Below are 23,694 nucleotides of genomic sequence, written 5' to 3' on the forward strand. Positions count from 1 at the left end.
GTTGAGGTTAGGTCATCTTGACTAAAGGTTATCTATGGCTCTGTTGTGTTGTGCTTTGTTGTAGGTATTGTTCCTTCGATTGCCAACATTGCTCGGTAATTTCTTTTTCGTGCCGAGCTTGTTTCACCTCCTCCTGCATATCCTCCTGATATGCAGTTTATGATCCCCCTGGGGGGTCTATTGTTGTCCATTTTCCTTTTTCTTTCTCTGTTGATCGCTCTTCTGGCTCCTTTTTGGTTTCCCTGCTTTTTCGTCCCTCGACATACTTGTCTAGGAGCCCTTGCTGAGCTAACCTTTCCAACAGGTCCTTGGCTATTAAGCATTCATCCGTCGTGTGTCCATACTTCTGGTGGAAGGCACAGTGCTTACTTCTGTCCACGAACCGTTGATCTTGATAGCTTCCTGCTCTGGCGGGGGGTTTGACTATTTTGGCGTTGAGGATTTCCTTGATTATGTTCTCCCTCTTTGTATTGAATCTGGTGTAGGTATCGAACTTTGGTGTGAGCTTAAAGGGCTTCTTTTGCTCTTTTTTGCTCGGCGGTTTGAATGTCCTCTCTTCCTCTCTTCTTGTCGGCTGTTCTTCCGTTTTTTGAGCTTCTTGTAATTCCTCGATCTCCATCTGACCTGCAGCTCTCTCTCGGAATTCTTCCAACAACCTGGGTTTAGTAGTTGCAATTGTTTCTCTGAATTTCCCAGGTCTGAGGCCTGTCTTAAGCGCGTGCAGGTGGACCTTAGGGTCCAAATCTGGAATCTCCATGGTGGCCTCGGCGAATCGGGTTAAGTAGTCTTTAAGGCTTTCATGTTGTCCTTGCTTGATCGTCCCGAGGTAGTCTGATCCATGGACGTAAATCCTTGAGGCGGCGAAGTAGTCGATAAAAGACCTCGCCAGATCCTCGAAGGATGAAATTGATCCTGCAGATAATTTAGAAAACCAAAGTAGAGTAGCACCGTCAAGGTAAGTGGGAAAAGATTGACAAAGTATAGGTTCATTATTAGCGCCGTTAAAGAACATCATAGACTGGAATTTTTTTATATGAGCTCGGGGGTCGCCAATCCCCTTATATGGTTCCAGGGAGTTAGGCAGCACGAAATTCTTCAACATCCTGAAGTTTGTGATTTCTTCGGAGAAAGGGTTATCCAGCGTCAGCTTTTCCTTTGGCGGGGTGATGCTTAAAGGATCTGAGTTCCCCAGGGCCGAGCTTTTGGAGCTACCTTCTTCATGCTTTCCTGCATTATTTTGTGTGGAATGTTCAGCAAGTCTTTGGACTTCTGCTTGGAGTTCGGCCATCTGGCCTAGAAGTTCGGCTTGGTTGAATTGTTGAGCTCCGTTCTCAGCCATATCTAGAAGGTCGAAATCCCTGCGCAAAAGAAAAGAGAAAAACGCAGTGTAGCAGTAATAGTGGGATTAGATTAATTCCGGCCCCACGGTGGCACCAAATGTTCCGTTTTGATGTTGCCGAGGTATAGCGACTCCTTCTGCCTGCAACTGTGCTCAGGTGGAAGAGGTATACGTCGGCTGGGTTGGAACACCGCGGCGGAAGCACCTGCAAAAAGCACTCCGACGCTCAAGTAAGAATGTGAGTTATGAGAAAATAAGAGAAAATGAATCAGAGTGAGTTGTGTAACATGTTTTACTCCGAGGTTACCTATCTGTTTATATAGGCATTTTTGATATGTTCGGTTATAGTATTTTTCGGAGTTTTCCATGAGTTCCGAGATTATCTCTATGATGACGTTAGTTATGGCCTCCGAGATTATCTTTAGGATAACGTTTGAAAGTGTTAGTTATGACTTCTGAGCTCTATTATAACTCGTCTGAACTTGGTGGGTTTGTTATTATTTGGTTGCGTTTCTATCCGAAAAATCTATATATCTTACCTGCCGAGGTATACGTTATGTATCACTTTACATTGTTGATTTTATATGTCATCCTCTTTACGATTACTCTTTTGAAAAACTCTAATATTTTTTAATATTTGTCATTATTAATTCATTATTGTGACTTTAAATGTTACTTCCAGTGTCTATATACATGTAAATTATATGTTTTAAAAATATAAATCGAATAATTTAAAAAACAATTAACATTACTTAAAAAAGATTTTAGTTATAGGATTAATTTTGTTAATTATTACGAGAACGGTTACTAAATTCGAATTAAATAGTTAAGAGGACATTAATATTGTTAAGAAGAGATTTTAGTAGTATGGATCATCTTGCTAATTATTGTAAAAACCATTTCAGGAAGTAACATTAAAATTAAAAAGAAATAAGTATATATGTTTGGTTTCATAATAAAATGGCATCTACCATAATATTTATATGGCAAAATTATAAGTAATCTCTTCACTTGAATGTAGAATGACTTTGGTATCAACTTTTATAAAATACTAATGCGCATAATAAAAAATAATGATAGTATATAATATATTTTAATATATATTATATTATTTAAAAAATAATTAAAATATATGTAAATTAATGTTAAATTTGATTGTATTTTTTACTTAAAATATTTTGTAGTACACATTTTTTTTATATTGAAGTTGTACATAGTTACATTTTTATTTGTTTTTGTTTTCGTATTTATTTTAGTTGACGGACTTAATCTTTTTATGTGGTATTTGTCTTTTTTTATTTTTGGTTATTGTTGAGTTATTTCTTTTTCTTTTTTTTTTTGTCATATGTTTTTGTAAGGACATATTCTTTCTAAATTGTTGATTTGTATGTATTTTTTATTGTCTTTTTTGTTCCATCTTTATATGTATAAATGAGCAATATAAATAATTGTTTTGAATAACTGAAATTTTTATAGTATTACCTATTTTATTTGTTATAATAGAAATTGAGTTTTAGTATTTTTTGTTGGGACAATATTTTGATAACCATGTATTATTGTAAAAAAATTTTCTATTTAAAATTTCTATTTTTTATTTGTTAGCATTAGGTATATGATATTCTATATATGTAAATAAGTAAATTAAAATGAATTGTATATTTTTTTTTATTCTTTAAATATTAACTTTATTTTTCGGATTTTATAGCTTTTCTTTTGATATTTATTTGTTCTTCTTCTCCTAATGCATGCAATTTTTTAATGACATTTATAATAATAAGAATAAAAATTTTTAGAATATTTATTACGTATGTAGATAAATATTGAATAAATTATTTTTAATAAGATTAATTTAAATTGTATAAAATAAAAATATATGTTAACATTTTTCTTTGACCCACTTTATCAAATAGTGTCTCAAGTGATACAAACTTAAAATAGTATTAAAAAATATTTAAAATTGATTCTTTAATTTCGTTCACAATAATTTTGAGTAAAAAGTATATTTTTATTATTTCATTAATTGGCTTACACAAATTATTTGCATTTTCTATTTTTAAATTTTTTATGGCATAGACTTTTTTCTCACAATTATATGAAGAGATATTTCCTAAGGTGTTAGTAAATTATAGTTAAAAATTAGTAAACAAAACATATAATTATAATTTTATAAGGATCTTAAAATATAATTATATTTAAAGTATTAAAATAATAAAAAAAATATAAAGTAAAATTAATAGGAGTGTTTTTCTTTTTAAAGATGCAATATTTTTTTTTTTCGTATCTTATCATTTAATATAATCATTTATAAGTAAATAGACTTCTCTTTATTTGTTGGTGTAAATAAAATATTTATTTAAGTAGAATTTTTTGATAAAATATATAAAAGAATTAATTTTTTTTCTATTTAATTTTGATAAATTATATTTAAACAAAAAAATAACATATAAACACAAAAGTAATATATTGACATTCAAACAGTTTGACTCATAAATTCTACTTCAAAATTTTTTTTCGTCAAATAAAATTCTACAATTATTTATATAAGTTAAAGAAAACAAAATTATAGAAAATTAGAATAAATTCAAATATTTTAATAATTCTTCTTAATATCTTTGAATATCAATTGACTTCATAACTTATAATTTAATATCTAAAATTAAAGAATTTAGAAAAAGATATAATATATAGGTTATTTGATTTATAACACAAAATATACCAAAATAGAATAACATTTTAATAAACATAGCTAATGACAAAGAAATAACAGGATAGTTTTTCTTACAAAATAATTTAATAGTGATATTAATTTTATTAATTAAAAAATAATGCTAATAAAAGTTATTGATCAAATTTATTATTAATATTAATTAGAAGGTAATGTTAATAAAAACTTTTGAATGAATAGACATAATTAAAAAAATAAAAAATTTAAAAAATTACAACATAAAAAAAAAAACTTATGTGCCAATACAATAATAGATGAGATAATTTTTAATTATAGTAAAACTTGTATATCAACTTTTTATATAAATAAAATAGATAAATAGATAGATCGTGAGATTTACTCTCTCTTTGAGTTTTTCATAGAATTCTCTAAACTTCATCCTTGTAACATTCTTAAGCTTATCAATTTTTTATTATAATATTTCGTTCTATCCAAATATACCAGTCCTTAACTGCATCTATATATCCAAATTCCTTTTGCAATCATTTTTGAATCTATCTTGTGATTTAGATCGTGAGCTTTCTTCTCGTAGAATCGTTGAATTCAAAACCTTGTAGTGTGAGACATAGGATCGTTTAGTTCAGGTTGTGTTTCTTTTTAATCTTTGTTTTCTTTTCTGAATATTGCTTATTTTCTGTCTTGTCTTCTTTGTTATTGATTGGGTACTGAATTTTATTTTAAGTTAGTTCATTTTCTGAAGTTCTTTATTTCTTATAATTTGTGCAGCACATCCTCGGTAGAGTTTCTTTCTCCCACTTTTACTTAGTTTAATTTAATTCTCTTATCAAATATTTCTTTTTCCAAATTCTATTTTTGCTTTTTAACATAGAAATACTTGAATATCTATCGTAAATGTGTCAATTAAAAGATGTTCATTATCGACATCTTATAAATATCAGCAAAAGATTTTACACACTAAGCTCTTTTTCTCCTTTTTCTATTAGTTTTATCTTTTTCCTTATGTATTTTTTATGGTTTTTGCCAGCATTAATAAATCTATTTCTAGAAATTAATGCAAGATTATGGCACAATAAAATACAACCATACAAACCTATAACTTTGGCACTTCTATTTTCATTTTTATATAAATGTCAATTTTGTTTCACCTTTTAAATCATTTTATTTTGTTTATAACAATCTAACTTCATTGCTTAGGAAATTTCGGGAATGAATCTTTTCAATTTTTTTAACAATTGAGAGAATAAAGTGTGATCTCTCACAATTAATTTTATAAATAGAACCAAGAAAAAACATGAGAGAAAATGAAAGGTTAGAGATCACACTTTACTCCCTCAATTTTTTTTAACAATTGAGAATATCCATTTTTGAAAATTTCTTTGGTGAATAATGATGTTAAGTAAAGAGTAAAAATTGTAATTAGTTTTTAAGAGAAGTGTACATTACATATGATATCTTTAATTTTTTTTATTTTCTTTTTTTATTAGAAAGTGTAATATTCACTCTTCCCCCAAATTCACTCTTCATCATAGTATTACCCCATTGTTTATTGTAATCTCTACAACTCTATACGGTACTTGCAAATTAAAGTTCAACAAAAAGTGATAACTCTAATTCATCACCGGAATAAAAGAAAATATATATTTACCATTAGTTAATCAATTTTGAGAACCAAATAACCATCATTTATATATTTTCATATTGTAACTAAGAAACGCATGGTTTCCTGTACAAAATTCTATACAAATATTTTTTACATTCCTTTTGCAGCTAGTTGCTTCTTTAGATTAAGGACCTCTATTCCTTTTGTAGCCAACTTGTCCTTCAGCTTTGCTGCTGCCTCCTCAAACTTCCTATGCATTAAATCTGATTCATCTACTACTTCTCTATATCGAGTGAGGATAGCATCTAGCCTTGCCTTTGTTCCACGGAGCATCATTCGAAGTTTGGTCGTCTCTTTGTTGTTAGTTACTTTATCCTGTTCAGAAGATTCGAATGGAAAAAATGTCAATGATGTTGAGATCATTTAGGCAAGATCTAAAATTACCACAAAAAATTTTTTCCCTGAAAATTAGGACTGCAATGAAGTGAGATATATACAGATAGTTAAAGCAGGATCTAGTATATCACTCACCGCGTGCATTTTTGCTTCATAGCAAGAAACTTTTTGACTAAGTTCCTCAACCTGGTTCTTTGCTGTTGACAACTGAGAAGCATAATGTGATTTCAGAAATCAGAGATTGATATGGTAATTACCAAATGATATACCTCTTCAGTTTACCTGAGCTTGGCAATGCTTTTGCAGAAATTCCATTTCTGTAACATGTTTCTGTTGGTCTTCCATCTGACATGCCAATTTATCCCTTTCGCTTATTGCAACAGCAAGTTCGTTCTTGAGTTTCTGTCCATAGTCATAAGTTATATATTGACAATTTTCTGTATATGCATCTATGAGTTGTGACAATGAAGAAAACCTGAAACTCATTCGAAAGTTCTTGGCTTTGACTTGAGAGATCAACGCCTTTAACAAGGACATAAAGCTCACTTAGATTATCATCAGCGTTATCTTTCTCAAGACTGCCACGCGGCTCTGGCAACGGCATCTCTGAATTGGCTTTTGGACTCTGCAATTCATGTCAATTTAGTGACAGCTATGCATTGAAAATCGGCTATGAAATGATTATCAAACATTCTTACTTCTCGTGATTGTTTGCTCTCAGCATTGATTGTTTCAGTGTGATTTTCTAGCTGGTCTAACTCCAAAGTTGTTTCTCTGCAGCCATTGTTAACATAATATTTATTAATTTATTTGGCAATTGAAGCTCATGGGAAATCATAACCGAAAAAAAAGAAAGAATAAAATAAAAGAAAAACAACTGAAGCATCTCTAATTTGCAAGTAACCATTAAAAACTACCCAATACAACCATGACCCCAAAAACGAAAGCATGACTGGCAAAAGCAGAATGTAAATTTAATAGGAAAAAGAAAAAAACATAGGATAAAGTGTAATAGAGCCAAATGAAGTCCATGAGAAGGAAATCATTACTAAAGTGGAGAATGCATCTTGAGTCTTGACAGAGAACCAAAGTAAACAATTAAAACCAGAGGATAAAATATACAGTTAAATAAACAAATCCTTTTGCATATCTGATAAAGAAAAGCCATTGGTGAGATCATGAGCAAAGCAACAAAGAGATGTTGCAGGAGTAACTCTATACCAAAAAAGTTATGGTTGAAAAAGAAATGCTTACAAGTTATAAACTTTTTTATAACCAGATATATCAAATGGAAGATTCCCACAAGAACTTTGCTTCTTTACAACAGCCAAAACTCTTAATTATGTATACAAGGACAAAGCAGTGAGAGGTTTGCACTTTCGGAGCACTGTCAATTGTGTTACTTCAATGGTACATGTAAATGTTTTGTGAAGTAGAAATCAAATCTTCTCTTTTAGGAGAGGAATGCAAGAGCTTAAAATGATTATAAAAGAAAAAATCCATTGGGAGCAGGGATAGAGTCCAAGTTCTTGAGTACAGGGGTGTCATAAAAATGAATAGAATCAAATAAAGGTTCAAGAGATTTTAACTGAACAACATTTTTATCATAAAAACTTGAAAAGATGGAAGCCCCAAGTGATCTTAACCAGAGACCAGAGTGGGGGAAAATTGACAGATAGATGCAAAGTCGTAAGCAAAAGAGTTAGGGAAAAAGCCTTTCTAAGAAGACTATTGTTAACCTAAACATATCTTCATAAACATGTTAGATTAGAAAAAAAAAAAAAAAAACCCTTTAAGATGAGGAGAAGGATAATACAAATTGGGGATTAGGAAGGGCTACCCTACACAAAAGCAAAACAAACAAAAGATTTATCTATAAATATTATGAGCTTTATAGATGTCAGGCATCTAATCCTACTTAGCAGCCAATGTCTTGCTCTTTGCTCCTTTGATACTTTTTGTATTTTCCTATCTTATGGCATTGAAGATCTCTTGTCCTTTACGCTCTCTCTATTATCATTTTATTTTCTAAATTACATTTCTTCTTCAATCAAAACTATGTTTTATCCAGGATCTAACATTTTCTGTCATCTCATTTGTAATGACAGCCAAATCTAGATTGGCTACCTACCGTAAATGAACTTTGATTTCAAGAAATGGCATCAAGAAAGAATTTGCACAATCTGGCAGCAACATCTTTCATTATGCTTATAAAGATTTAATACCTAACTAATAGGTCGAAAATCATTAATATTCAATTGCCTTTTGAAATTTTCTAGAATAAACTTTTAAGGCCCCATGAGGTACTAACCCTTCTAGCATAGTAGGTACTGCTTAAATCATTTTGGGTAAGTAGAATCAACCTGATTAATGCCAATGGCAGCACGAAAGTTACATTAATAATAGAGGTTAACTTTAGATAATACTGTGTGTATAGTCAAATTGAGGAAAGCATATGTATTTGAAGAAAGCTTAATCACCAAGCTCCTTTCTGAATTTAGTATGGTTGAACGTAAATCAAATATTCAGAAACACTTCTAGGATACAGGGTTACATATAACAACAAAAATCCTTAAAAAGATGAAGCGGAGAAGAGTGGGGGAAAAAATTAAATAAGCTAAACAAACCTGATATTTTCCATGAGACGTCCACTTTCATCTGAAGTAGTTAACCTTTTTTGCAGTGTCTGACATTCTTCTCTACAGGAAGCTAGTTCATTTCTTACCTTACATTTATAAAATTTTTATCAATTTTAGATATCATGAAAAATGGCAATTAAAAAGAAACTTCAACTATCAAACAACTTAGAAAATCCACCAACTTTCTATACTGACTCTTATTCCGCTCACTGTTTTCTTAATAGACAATCAATTGTATCACAATATACATTATGCCATTTAGAAAATATTTGTGGGATACTCCATTTGGTATCTTTGATGAGTATTTGGTGTGCACTACAACCTTAGGATCAATTCATGATGATCAATTTTGTGATATATGGGAAAACAAATGAAGTCTTTGTGGTGGTACGCTGCGTATACCTTATTTGATGTATTTTTAAGCATGGCCCCTGCACCTTTTGATAATGAATTCTCAAACAAGTTAGTTTTGAGAGATAAAATAGAATTGTATGTTTGGCCCTTATTTGATGCAAACCACATGAAGAGTTTCTCCCTTCAATATATTGAGAGACTAGAATACTCTACTTTATTGACAGTTTTTCATCTTCTTTGATCTTATTATTGTAAAGAGGATTGCTTATCCTCCTATTCATCAAATGATTTCCTTTACAAAAAAGTAAACTAAGTAAAGGAAAAACCGTGTAAGAAACTTAAAAGAAACAAATCAAGGTTTGTACAATAGCATATCCAAGAATCTTACTTCTGATAACTCTTTTGACGATGATGTAATTTGCATGTTGTTCTTTCTTGTTTGTTCTTCTATGGCTAGAAGTGTAGCCTTTTCCTTTGCAGACCATATTGCCCTTTCCTCCTCTATTTCCAAAAGGGAATCTGTGAGTTGCTGCAAGATTTGCAAAACCCGGAGAAATAATGTTGATTAGGTAGAATCACAATAAAAGAAAAAAAAAAGAGTAGTTGCAGTTGCCAACCATTGCCAGCTCCTCCTTTTCTTCCAACAATACTTTGATAGAACTTCTCAATTTTTCTTGCCTTTGATCAGATTCCTCCAACATTTGTCTCTGAGTGGACAAGAATAAGATGCCATGTTTGACAGTTTGAATGAGAAATAATAACATCTAGTAAACACACCCAACAAGTGATTTTAAAGGAGAAACTTTAGAAGAACTTCACAGATAATCTTACAAGAACAGAAATCTCTTCCTTTAAATTGTACAGTTCAGAGTTTGATTCATTCAGCTTTTCCATCAAGCCTTCCAGCTGTGAAGTTAAATCCTCATTGCTAAATTTCACCTCTTCTTTCTCTTTCAATGCAGCTGTCAGTTCTTCTTCCAAAGAAGTGATTCTTGATTCTGCTTCAAATGCAAAAGCGTCCATCTTTTTGAGCTCTTCCTGTACAGTGACATTTATATTAGATCAAACTAAATGCATTCCTGAGGAGATTGGAGAACCTCTTTATCATCAGAGAATAGACCAACATGTTTATATACTGTACACACCAAGAAATCAGAAATAATAGAGTTTGAGAAACTGAGAGAAGTAAGATAGAATGTAGAGAAAGAGAGAGAAAGTTAGAGAGAGAAATGCGAATTGCTCATTCTGAAAGTGATTCATCAAAGCACTGAATCTGTTCTTATATACATGAGAGGAGTGTGTTTCAGATAGCTAGTGAAGAAGAGCAGGAGTCTTTACACACTTAAAGTTAGTTAGGGGAATCTATCCTAGCTGGCATTGTCTTAACATATCAGTTGAATTCCTTGACCATTTCTAACCACTTCTAAACTCTTCTAGACACTTCCTCAACTCACTCTAAGATTGTAAAGCTTATGCCTGTCAAAAGAAAAAGTAAAGCTTATGGGATTTTGATCATTCAAACAATATTATATCCTTCTGTGTGAAAAACGAAAAGATTATATATCATTCAAATGCATAGGGCAATCTACTGCAAGATTGCAGTATTAAACACTTCTACAATCTGCTACATCTTAGGGTATAGTTCAGTTTGTTATCTATTTTCATGTCACTTGATATGATTTTTTGTTAATCACTACAATAAAAGCCACCTTGTTTCTACTCGGTATTGAGTATTTTCAATATCTTGTGACGGAAATGGTGAAATCATATTGTTTTCTTTGCTTCTAACACCTACAGACTTGCAGAAAACTTCAAAAGTTGATTAGAATGAAAAAAACTAGTTTCATTTTCTCTTTCTTCAATCAAAAATGAAAACATAGTAGCAGCTAAAACGAAAATGAAAGGCTAAAGAACCAGCATCCTATCATCCTAGGCTCCATACCACCTTTAAGACCTTTAACTAGCCAATAGTCAAAAACTCAACTAAAACTAAGAGTATTGACCACTGAGATGAAATGAAGAGGATAAGGGATCTCCTTAGCTTAAAGCTCTTTGACCTTTGAACCAGGATTTAAATTTGCTAGTAACAATAACTGCAAAAGAAGATGCAAGAGAATGTCCAAACCTGTAATGTTTGCTCAAGAGAAGAAGCAAGACTCTTTGGTCTTTTGGGATCAAACACCTCATGTCTTCTACCAGCAAGTGAATCACGTTTATTAATGTCTCGTTCAAGAAGAGAATTCTGACCATGCAACCGTTTAAGCTCACGTTCAATAGAGGCTTTCTCACCCTTAGGCAGATATGATATGTTAGAAAATTGAGAATAGAGAATAAAATACATGAACTTAACAAGTCAATTGCAAGGAAACCAAGAAAATTTTGGATAAAATAACAAAAAAAAATGAACCTCAAGTTTTGTTTTCTCTTGTACTGCAATCTTAAGCTTAGACTCAGTTTCTTTCAACTTGGATTTTGTTTTCTCAAGATCTTTTCTGAATGTTTCCTTTTCCTTGACCAATGAAGATGATGTTAAAACTGATATTTCTTTTTCAAGTGTATGGATATGTGAAATCAGGTCTGCATTTTGCAATTCCTGTTGTTCAATGCATTTCTGTAATAGAGATTTAGTGCTACCAATTAGCTGCGCTGCACATTCGAATAAAATGGGATAACATGGATATCAACATCAAGAAAGGACCCACCATTAAAGAACTTTGGGAATTCTCAAAATCCACTTTTGAATCCTGAAGCTGCTTTTGAAGATCAGCTAATTGGTTGTCTAGAAGAATCTGCAGCAAAAGTGTTAGCCCGTCTAGGAATTACAGATACAACTAGAAATAGCTCTAGACGTTTAGATAACTTTACCTTCTCATTCTCAAGCTCAGAAATTTGTTGTCTTGAGCAAGAATTCAACTGGTTGTAGTTACTCAAGATTACACTTAGTTCTGCAACATGCTGAGATATTGAGGTTTTAAAATCCTGCAATAAAGACAAACATATGAAAACAACAATCTTAACATCACACACAAATCAAAGACAACAGCTATAGACATCATACAAAAATACAGAGTGAACTTCATTTTTTGTTACAAATATATACTCCATAGTGCCTCAATAGTACTTACATTAAACACATTGCAGAGAGCAAAGAAACTTTTAGTGGTGTCATCCACCATCAACAATGCACTTTGAACAGCTTCTTTTGCATTTTGTACATCTGAAAATATTTCTTGAACTTCCATTGAAAGATTGATCACAAAGTTCAAATTTTCATCCTACATAAAAGCTTTGGGAATCAATTATCTTGGGCATGACACAAAATATACCATAGTCATATAAACTTAATCTTGAAAATAATCATGACTTTTTTAGTAAGCAACATTCTGTGTGCATAAAACATGAAATGCAAACATTAACTTTACTCACAGTTTCACAAGCAAGTTGTTTGTTAGCAACTTGAGCTGCCTTCTGTACTTTACTAAGCTCTTCATACAACTAAGAAACGAGGGAAATAAAGGAATAATAAATATATAAGTCAGGAAATAGAATAAACAGCAAGTTCAAGGATAATTGATGAGTAGCCAAAATACATCAACATATTTTAATCAACTTCATGCACAGAAAAGAATATATATTCACCTAATGTCATGCAACCACTTATCCCAAAAATTTGAAAGGTAAAAAACACATAAATAGTAATTTATCTAACACACCCCCTTACACAAGAATCTCTTTATTTTGGGTTTGAAACGTGAATCCGCATGGATCTGTTTTGCCTTATGCTAAAATTCTTTGGGGCAATAAATATTGAACTCTACTTTTTTCAGTTATAGAAATTCACATACCATGTCATGAAACTATTTCTAACACCCCCCCCTCCCCAAAAAAAAATGGAAGATCCTTTCTTTTGGGCTTGAAATGCGAATTATGCATAGATCTAACTTAAATATGATCACCTCGTCAAATTTCTTCCGATCACATATATTCTGCTCAGTTGCTAGATCAACAACATTGTCCAGGTTTTGTTGGCTTGATAACTTTTCCATTTCCAAAACCTTAATCTTCAAGTTATTAGGAATAAAAATAGGAAGTCAATATATATATTTGAATACAATTTCATGCAGCAGAAAGTAGGAAGTCAATATTAAAAGAGTTAAATTTTTAAAAATAAATGAAAGAAGAGTGTAACAGTAGAAAGATACCAAATTGGTAGAAATGTTTGGACTGAAAATGCAAATGTAACTTAGATAGTAGCAACATTGTGTACAGCTATAGCCACCGGAGAATAAATGCAGCATGGTTTCAAGCACATGTAATAAATATTAAGCTATTTCCAAAGACATTTGTAGAAATATTTAGAATGTATTAGAAGGTATGGCATGAATGGCAAATGAGTTTCAATTGTAGGACTTTGCAGAAGAATAACAACTCACAAGCAATAGAGAAAATGGATGACACTGCTCTAATGCTAGTTTGAATTTGTACGAAGATAAAAGAGGTGTAACTGTGTAAGACGAGAGAAATATCAAATTGGTAGAAATAATCTCAATGTTCACTGCATAGATAGAAGCAGCAATGTCTACAAAGACACTGGACAATATATGCATGATTTGTTTCCAACAATATGTAATAATACTAAGCCATCTCCTAATGCATATTTTAGTTTCCTATGACATGTTACAAATGTGCTAAAATCCAACACTCTGATAGAATGTTGGAGAGAGAGAGAGAGAGAGAGAGAGAGAAGAAAACCTGTTCTTCAAGTCTCTTGATGACAAGAATAGCTTCTGACTCTTGGAAACTCACATCTTTATTCTCATTCCAGTTAACACCATTTGCACTATTTAAACAGCCAATAGGTTCTGTATATTGAAGAGAATTTGCCTCAACTAGCTGTTTTCTCAATGACTTTATTTCTATCTCACTCGCAGTTCTCTGCAGTAACAAAACATGGCCAAGCTTAGGGTCTAGCAACTTCTGGCTCACAGTCAGTGAAATCAAGAAGGATAAGCAAAACCTGAGTTTCAAATCTTAAAAGCAAATTCTCATATTCTTCCTGTAACTTTAGAAACTCATCATCCTCCTGCTATATTTGCAAGATATTAGCATAAAACTATTGAAAGTTGATCACAAGGGAATATTGGTGAGCAATATTACAAACCATGGATAAACTTCTTTTCCGTGATGGAATCTTTTTCCTGCTTGTTACATGCAATAAAGCACTTGGGTTAGGCAGATTGCAGTCCTCATTCATATCACCATTTTTATTGTCCTCTTGGTTAGAAGACTGCTCCACAAAAGCATCCTCAATCATAAGTTCGTCAAAAGGAACAAGTGGTCCAATGCATTGCTTCTGTCTTCCAGGTTTTACAGTAGAAGCATTTGATTGGATGCTAGAGCAGGCCTGAATTGCAGAAATAAATTAGTTATTATCACAAGTATAGAACAAACGTAAGTGTCATACAATATATTAGGAGGGGGAAGAAACAACCTTAAGCAAAAATGAAAGTAATTTTCTGATTTCTAACATATGAATACCAACTTATCTAAAAATTTGAAGCGATAAAAAGATAAAAATAAAAATCCTATCTATACCTACAAACATGTCAAGAAATGAATAGAACTTGTAATGATTTATGTTTAGAGAGAACAAGAAAGGAATTAAATTCAAAAAAGAGCACATAAAGTCAGACTAAGATCTAGCATTAACAAGTTAAGTCATTTGATATCCTACTCTGACTCTTTTTCCCCAAGGGAACCCCTTGAATTACCAGACTGATCTTTGAACCAAATGCAAAAATCAGATAAGGCAGAACAACTCTTCAGATTGGCAACTCTTCAGATTGGCCATTGACTATCCACAGATTCCCTCAAAACACCAATACCATCTACACAGCATCATGCATTTGCTAAATTTGATTCATTTGGTCTTTTTTCCAATCAGTTCCTTATAGCATTACTATTTTGTTGTGCCTTCAATGAGGTCACACTTGGTAGCAATGAATAACACGTGAGAATGATATTGATGATGAAAAACCAAATCTTGATGGACCAAAGCCAAATACTTAAAACAGCATATTGTGTATTGAATGCATATACACTCATCTCACCCGAAGTTTATAGGAATAGAGATATGCAGCTCTACGGGAACTATGCATAGATAATCAAGATACTAACTGAGACAAAGTCAATCAGTAAACCACACATGTTGCCTACAAGAAATTTTATAAGCAAACAGATGCTCACTAGTAAAATTTTATAATTTTACTATACTATATAGGATTTTGCTAACAAGCTCCCTTAGGGCACTTGTTAAGAATACTAAAATAGAAATTTTGTACCGAACAAGTAAACTTTTTAATACATTTAAAATCCTTGAACACTTCAGAATCTTATCAAAATCCTACCATAAATTAGTATACTTTGTTTCAATGGCAAAAGAAAAAAATACTATACTCTACCTCAACAGATAAATGATGTATAGAGCAATTCAAATCATTTAAAATGCCCCATAAACAGACTAAAAAATTCACAATACGCATAAAATAAGTCCCCTATGATATGAACTAATGAAATTATCTTTAGCATGAAAGAAATACGTTACATCTCTTGGATTCTCCCTTGATAGTTTTCCTAGACACCATGTATCCCGTCTCTTGTCCTGCAAAGCATGCATAGTAATTTACATCAACAGATATAAGCAAATGAGTTATCTGAGGTAATACCAACCAAAAGAAAGAAAAAGGTAAATAAATATATGATTAGGTAGGCAGCAAATGTGAACTTAAAAATAAAAAAGAATGGAAGATAAAACTAGGAAAGCAGTTCTTCATGCAGGATGAAATTAGTTATAATTCTTCACTAGACTAGATTGGTGACGACTACTCTAGAAGCAGCTGATAGTTCAATAATATTGTTCTTAACTATGTCTGCCAGTATTTTAGATTTGAGTGAAGTTTACTGAATTTGTGGTCCAGCTCTGAGCTACAACTCAATAAGATTACAAGTTCCAGTGGCATCAAGACCACACTCTCATTCCAGGATGAGTAGTTTGATTGAACGAGTGGATGAAGTAGTTTCACACTTCCCCCAATATCTGATGAAGTGATGATTGTCCCCATATTTCTACCCTTATACAAGTTTCAGACTTTAACATTCTCTGCACATCCTTGTTTCCTCTTTGATTATTTGTCAAAGATCCCAAAATAGTTTCCTTGTGCAACTTGCAGTTGCAGCCCTTAATTTAAGGATAACTTTTAATTCTTTTCAAGAACCATTTCTTCCATATAGTTAAGCTGTCAAGAAAAGGCATGTGAATGGATTTATAGCAAACATAACACCTCAAGCAAGAGGTTGCATGGACATTGCATATACACACTTTATTGCGTGAGAAATTCTGGCTTTTAATATAAAAAAGAATGGTAGAACATGGGCAACAAGAATCGAACATATACCAGGCTCGTACAAAATCCAATACCATGATAAGAACCATCTCACCCAAACCTCATGCTATCAAGCAAAAGCACGTGAATAGCCTGACATCTAAATCCCCAAACGAAGCATAATATACTCATAAAAGCATCCTATCCATATAATTTCCAGCTCCATTACACCATTACCTTGACACTAGCCTAATATTAGCAGTGAACATCATAACCTTTGTCTAACATACACTGAAACGCAAAGTTGACTCCTTACATGATTTGCTATGCCATGGATTTCATAAACAAATGGGAAAAGGTCAAAAAGGAAAAAGTAAGAAAAATAAAAATAAAAATCTGCAGAGAATTGCACAGCCGTGTTCCATTGGAACATTTATCATTATCAAGAAAGCTGAATGCCAACTATAAAGAAACTATAAAGACACGCAGTATTAAAGCTTCGAATTATCTTTTGCAGAGTGTTGATGACTTGCATCTCCATTGAAGTAAAGAAACTATTGCTCCTTAAGCAAACAATATAAACTTCAATGAGGTATAAAATCCTATCTATAATACTTTTAGTGACACAATAGGGTGCCTTCCCCATAATTTTGGCCTACATGAACCATCATAAGACTATTTTATTTGACTAAAGCAAGACACAGGTTATATTTCTAATTACAAGAATATGAAACGAACTTATGTCCTCTTCTGGGGTCAACACTACATATCACTACAAACAACTAACCCTGTACGGGTTGTATATAAACATATCCAAAAGAAAGCAAGCCTATTTTAATGACCTAGGAAACAAACTAGATACACAACATTAAAAAATAATTATGGCAAAAAATAAAGCAGTAAATAACACCTGCGGGGCAAATAAAAGGTATATTATGAAATGTAACCAAGAATACCTTCTTAATAATTTCACATGTCTCATCCCTCTTTGAAAACAGAACCATTGAGCTTAAATTTTCAATTTTCTTTGCTTGCTCCTTTATTCTTTTCTGCCATTCAGCTTGATTTTTCTTTTCCTCCTCCAATTCCAAAGCTATGCGTTCCCTTTCCAATTCAGTCTGGCACAGAAAGTATGACATACTGAATAAGCAAGCATTTGGCAATAATAAACAAAGAAGGAAAATTCACACACTTGTAATAATGTATTCCGAAGGTTCAAAATCTCCTCTTCCAGATGCTCTGAATGAGAACTCTGAAAAACAACCATAGTTTAGCAGCGCTTAGAAAACATTTTTACTATTCAATTTATATCAAACAAAAACAAAATATAGAATCAAATATAAAACAGAACGATAGTATAATAGATCAACCATCAATTTAGCACGAAGCTCTTCAATCTCTTTCTTTTGACGCTTTAACAAGGCAGCATCTGTCAAAATCTGCAGTGAGAACCAACCATCACTTCATGAAACAACAACAACAACAACAACAACAAAGCCTTGTCCCACTAAGTGGGGTCGGCTACATGAATCAAACGACGCCATACAACACAGGACAAGTGGCAAACAGAAACTAAGCTGCTCTACAACTTCCAACAATGATGTGGTTGCACCAATAATTGACTTGTATTTAAGGGATGATACAACAAAATTACTTTCTAAAATATAACTATTACAAGCTAACGATGGAAGAGAGACGAGAAAGAAAGATAACAATAATATCATAGAAACAAGAGACTAATTTGATATTAGATAAGACTTCAAAGAAAGGAACAAAATCAAAACAAAAGAGTGATTCAGGCATTAAATTAAGAAGGAACCTCATTCACTTGAGCGCAATTTGTGACACGCAATGCTCTACTTGCAAATTGGAGGCTACTTTTAGTTTCATCTGTATGTATCTGCCACACAACAAATATGCTGATATAACTAGACGAAATAATATTAAAGGAAAAAATGAGATTCTTCCATAGAGAAAGAAAATATTGTAAAAAGATCTTGTACTTTTCCTAGTTATTCTACTTTTACAAAAGATATTTACCAAAGTATATCAAAAATCAAAAGTACACACAAACAAGCACGTCAACTAAATAGTAACATTAAATTAGGTAATCCACAAAAGACATGTAATTGCGAAAGGAAAGAGTTGTGCATATAAAACATTGAAAGAAATACAGGCAAATCTTACTTGTGCAAGTGTAACGTTGCATATCATAGCTGTGTTAGCATTTCCACCTAGTGAAGGTTGCAAAAATCGTGTAAGCTTGCTATCTCGGTAAGGAACATGACCTCTGCACGGAATATTATACTTTCTTTGTAGATCATTGAAAAATAGAAAGTAGAAAAAAAATATGTAATAGCATACACTTACCCTTGACTCTCAGCACCTTCACTCAATTTTTTAATGACAGTTCCCAAAGTCAATAAGCTTTTGTTTATATGAGAACCCTCCTTGAGCCGAACACCTTCTGCTCCAGTTTTTGCAACACGTTCTGAACCAGCAAGATCCACTAGATTCTAGATATGAGAAAATAATTATTAGGAGAAAGTTTACAGTACACAGATTAATTTGTTAGAAAGAAGAGGGGTTGGAAGGAAGACACATGTGTGAATCATAACCAGCGACATACAAAGTTTTAAAATAAAAGAAAAGAGAAACCATTGTTGCCTGCAGTGGTAACATACCAACACTGATACACGAACAGCATCACAACTTCCATTGCCTTCATCTTCTCTTCTATCCCTACTCTCAATTATCTGTTGAACCAATGAAGGAAGGACAACCATAAGTATTTCTTTTATAGGGGAAAAAAGGGAGAACAAAAGAAACAGATTACCATGCGAAAAATAGTATGAGACCTACTGCTGTATAAATTCATATTTGTATCCCCAATGTGTCTATGAGCTGGTACACATAAAACAAATATAAGGAACAAAACTAACCAAAGGGAGTTAAGAAATCCGAATTCACTTATAGTGAAAGCCAAAAATAGGAGTTAAGAGGTAAAACATGAGAGAAAATGAAAATAAAAATCAAAATTACATTCTCCAAACTGCATGAGATCAAGCACATGCTCAGGCGAGGCGACAATCTCTTCGCGCAACCCAGCTACATATATTCCTCGCTGTAAGTTTACATAAATGAATTAAAATATTAAGGAATCCAAATACAAAACCAACATAAACAAACATCACAATAAGAAGTGACAACAACCTCTAGATTTTCATGAATCTGAAGTTTACGATGCTCAGGAGCCAATAAATCATTGATATCTTCATTGTAAATCTCCAGGTATGACATCCTAAGCAAAAACTCTCGATCTATATCCTAAAACATTTTAAAAGAAAATTTGATTATCATTAGTTCGTTACTATTATAATCATTACATGTATTATGGGAATGATGAAGCAAAAGACAGAGTTCACACTTCTATACAAATTCTTATGCTATCTTCTAATGATGTATTGATACATAATTAGGTTAAACTTCCAAGGGGTAGTAATGTTGATAGCTAAAACTACTTTATTGATTTACTGGTATTTAGTTGGATAATAGCACAAAAGATGTTCTAATAGAACGTCTGAAAATTGTTGTGTCCTATCTTGGCAAAGCACATCTTCTTCCTTCTTCTCTCAATACTTGCAAATATCCTCTAGAATTAGTATTCATTGGCTTGTGGGGACCATTACCTGAGAATACAGATATTATATTGCATTTATTGATGCCTTTTGTTGTTTTACATCAGTATATTTTCTGAACTAAATCTGAAGCATTTCCAGAATTTTTGCAAATCAAAGCTGCTGTAGAACTGCAGCTAGGTTTCAAAATTAAGGCTGTTCAGTCTAATTAGGGGGCTGAATTTCAAGCTTTTTCTAACTAGTTCTAGTAGCAAGGTGTCTCTTAGAGGTTAATTTGTTCTGACACATGAAGAAAATGGTGTTGTTGAGTGCAAGCATCACCATCTCTCTAAACCTGACCTCCCCTTCCTTGCTCATGCATCTATGCCCCTGCAATTGGGATGATGCAGTGGCCACAACCACATATGTCATTAGAAAAAATTCCCCATCTGAACCTCACTCTCCCTCACCTTTTGAGACTCGTTTTAACAAGAAACCTTATTACACTCACTTTTGTGTCTTTAGATGTGCATTTTTTTTCCATTCTTAACACCATACGACAAACATAAATTTTATTTTCATGAATGCAATTTCCTACGATACAGTTCCCATCATAGAGGTTTTAGTTGCCTGTACTTGAATGGCTGCTTGATCATCTCTGAAAGTATTGTTTCATGAGACTAAGTTTTGCTTCAAGGAGCATTCTCTATTCATACCAAAACACAATACTTCTTCCTCTCATCTCACTCTAATTCCTTTCTTTACACTTCTGAATCCACCTGCATGTGTTCCCTGCCCTTCACCTTCCCCTCAAAGCAAGCCCTTCCATCTCCTCTAACTGAACAGAATTCCCCTTGTTACCAACATCACCTATGCCCACCCCTTCACATAACAGAAGCCCCACTAAACCCTCATCTACATCCACCAATCCTGCAATCCTGATTCCACACCAGCTCAAACTATTCCAGAAACCCCTATTTCATCTTCAGACTTTGCAACAGCCAGTACTCCCACTCTCTTCTTCCAGTGACATGTACTATCATCATCCTCATCCTTGCTCCCTCCACGCTCATCCTCTCATTGAGTTATTACTTGATCTAAGGTTCGTGGACTATTACCGACTTCACCTTCTCCTAATACCTAATACATTTTCACCCTCCCTTTACTCACCGAACTTCTAACTCACACTGAACTTATGTAAGTGAAGCCTTGACCATTTCATTGCTTCGTTACAAATCGGTTTTTTGAGTAAAGCAAAACCCAGATGTTGGTTTTGATTATTGTGCCCATATTTTTCATCAGCAAGTTGGTTTTGATTATTCTGAAACTTTCTCAGCAATGATAAAACCAGCAACTACCCATGTTGTTCTTACACTTGTCTTGACCAAAGGGTAGGTGCTTAAGCAATTGGATGTGAGCAATGCTTACATAAAAAGTGTTCTAAATTCTAACTGAGGAAGTCTTCATGCAACAATCGCTCAAATCAGAATGTAAGATCCACAAAGCACTATATGGCCTTTAACAAGCCCCTCAGGCTATGGCTTGGCAACAGCGTAACACAAATTGGTTGTGAGAAGCAACTGTTGTCCATAAGTGTTCATGCAACCACAAGTCCCAAGTTACCTATGTTTTGGCTAATCTCGTCAGTTTATTCAGCATTTAACCAGCAAAGCTGATACTGGATTTTCTCTAAAGGACGTGGTAACTATGCAGTATTTTCTAGAGATATATGTGCACATGCTGCAGGATGGAACACTATTTGTATCTCAGTATAAACAACTGAGAGATCTACCACAGCACAGCAATATGGAGAAGGCAAAAGGATTGCCCTCCTATGGTTTCAGGTCTAAAAATGTCTAAAACACGAAAACGTACTATGCAGAATGTCACCCTCTATAGCTCCATTTTTGGGGCTGTTCAACATGCCATTTTAACCAAAACTGAAATTTCTTTCAGTGTCAACAAAGGTTGCCAAGTCATAGCCTCCCTGTTGATATTCATTAGAAGGCTTGTGAAAAGGATGCTACAATACTTGGCTGGTCTCTACATCATGGCTGTAGCTAAAACCTGCCACGGAGGATTTGGGCCTAACCGCCTAAAAGGTTATTGTGATGATAATTGAGCATCATATGTTGACGATCATAGGTCAACTTTAGGAGCTTGTCTTTCTTGGACCAATATCTCATCTCTTAGTGGACCAAGAAACAACTCCATGTGGCAAGTTCTAGTAGCATAGAGGCTGAATTCAGAAGCCTAATTGATCTAACAGCTGATATTATGTAGGGGCAATCACTGCAGGAAGAGCCGAAAGTTCCAACAATCAGGCTGGTTGTGTACTATGAATCTATTATAACCTCAGGTCCTCAGCACTGTCATGTTTCACAAACAGGTTTTGCACTCCACGACAAAACACATGGAGGTAAGCTTGTTCTTTGTTTGAGAGAAAGTGATGCAGGTTAAGCTTCTAATTGCTCACAATCCCTCAAAAGAACGGCCAGCAGACTTAGTTGCCAAAGCAGTCTCCAAATGTAAGCTTTTTCAGCATATAACAAAATTTACTGTACAAGCTACTGCACTACCATAAATGCTTACCTATAACAAAATTTCAACATGCAACTATAATCTAACAAGGTAACCAATTAGTATAATTTGCACATCTAATGTGCACAAGCAACATAACCTGACTCAACAAGGAGCAGAACGCTAACCTTTTGAATCATCCGAAACAAATCATGCACGGCTTGAGGAATCACTCCTGGCTCTGTTTTTGAGCCCCGCATCGTATGAGTCTTCCCACTATTTGTTTGCCCATAAGCAAAAATAGTGCCTTCACATCACAAACCACAAGTTAAAAAATCGCAAATTACCAAAGAAAATGTGAAAACTAAAGACTAAAAAGTAAAATGCAAAACAATTAGAGTAGAGGAAACCCTAAACCATTGAATCCGCGAACTGCAGCAGCGACGATTTCTTTAATACGACTTTCATATACTTCCACGGTCTTGCAATGTTCACTAAAGATTTTATCTGTGGAGCAGAAAAATATTCAAAAAAAATAGAAATAGAGAAGTAAAGAAAAGAAAAGAAAGTGAAAATGGAATGAAGAGAGGAGGAAGCACCAAATTCAAACTTGGAGGAGTGATTGGAAATGAAAATTGAATTGCCAGAGATCCTCCAAGGGCTAGTCTTGGCATCCTCAAGGGAGAGGGGTCTTGCACGGACACTCACATGAATCCTCTCCATTCTCAAGTGTTTCTTCCCTCTCCGATGCAGGCAAAGGAATCAGCAACGGAGCTCTCAAGTGTGCTTAAAATTCAAAAAGAGAAAAAGAGAGAGGCACGCGCCAAGAGGAAGAAAGATGAGGATGTAAGGAAGAGAGAATGGGCGGGTTTATTCCTTATTGAAATCCTAGCCCTCGCCTTTCAATTTTAAAGTTTGGGTAAATTCCTAAAATGATCTCTAATTCTTCGCAAATAAAAATATTTTTTACTAATATTCTGTTTTTTTTTATTATGACAAAAATATTCTTAAAATGATAGATATTAAAATCGAATTGGTTAGTCAGTAATTTAATTAGTGAATTATTAGTCGAATTGATCGACTCAGTTATAAATAAAAAAAATAAAATTAAAATTTAAAATTTATATCTTCGCAAATATATTAATAACGGATTTAGATCCT

At 33.2% G+C, this 23,694-nt stretch overlaps 2 protein-coding genes across 4 annotated transcripts; both read right to left on the minus strand.

The window, feature by feature from the left end:
• Positions 1 to 157: 157 nt before the first annotated feature.
• Positions 158 to 1,339, minus strand: LOC107627373 (uncharacterized). The gene has a single exon (XM_016330212.1). It carries the CDS (start codon positions 1,337 to 1,339, stop codon positions 158 to 160), a length of 1,182 nt encoding a protein of 393 aa, XP_016185698.1.
• Positions 1,340 to 5,651: 4,312 nt separating this feature from the next.
• Positions 5,652 to 23,413, minus strand: LOC107627374 (P-loop containing nucleoside triphosphate hydrolases superfamily protein). 3 transcript variants are annotated; one of them, XM_088503452.1, is made up of 33 exons: positions 23,133 to 23,413; positions 22,951 to 23,040; positions 22,722 to 22,840; positions 19,610 to 19,723; positions 19,439 to 19,520; positions 19,233 to 19,300; positions 19,081 to 19,152; positions 18,767 to 18,912; positions 18,584 to 18,686; positions 18,216 to 18,296; positions 17,767 to 17,835; positions 17,589 to 17,648; positions 17,353 to 17,514; positions 15,619 to 15,675; positions 14,176 to 14,418; positions 14,032 to 14,097; positions 13,767 to 13,949; positions 12,971 to 13,075; positions 12,441 to 12,509; positions 12,140 to 12,289; positions 11,880 to 11,993; positions 11,717 to 11,803; positions 11,422 to 11,625; positions 11,140 to 11,304; positions 9,846 to 10,052; positions 9,632 to 9,721; positions 9,403 to 9,543; positions 8,649 to 8,746; positions 6,720 to 6,795; positions 6,497 to 6,646; positions 6,304 to 6,423; positions 6,157 to 6,228; positions 5,652 to 6,000 (listed from the first exon to the last, which is right to left on the minus strand). In XM_088503452.1, exons 1-33 carry the CDS (start codon positions 23,254 to 23,256, stop codon positions 5,776 to 5,778), a joined length of 3,912 nt encoding a protein of 1,303 aa, XP_088359578.1. In that variant the 5' UTR covers positions 23,257 to 23,413; the 3' UTR covers positions 5,652 to 5,775. The 3 variants fall into 3 exon arrangements, with proteins under 3 accessions (XP_088359578.1, XP_088359577.1, XP_088359579.1); XM_088503451.1 differs by having other exon boundaries at positions 14,032 to 14,100; XM_088503453.1 differs by lacking the exon at positions 19,610 to 19,723 and having other exon boundaries at positions 14,032 to 14,100; positions 23,133 to 23,389.
• Between the last annotated feature and the right edge of the window lie 281 nt (positions 23,414 to 23,694).

The sequence above is a fragment of the Arachis ipaensis genome, chromosome B2 (assembly GCF_059453495.1).
Source record: "Arachis ipaensis isolate K30076 ecotype BB chromosome B2, ASM5945349v1, whole genome shotgun sequence".
NCBI lineage: Eukaryota > Viridiplantae > Streptophyta > Magnoliopsida > Fabales > Fabaceae > Arachis > Arachis ipaensis.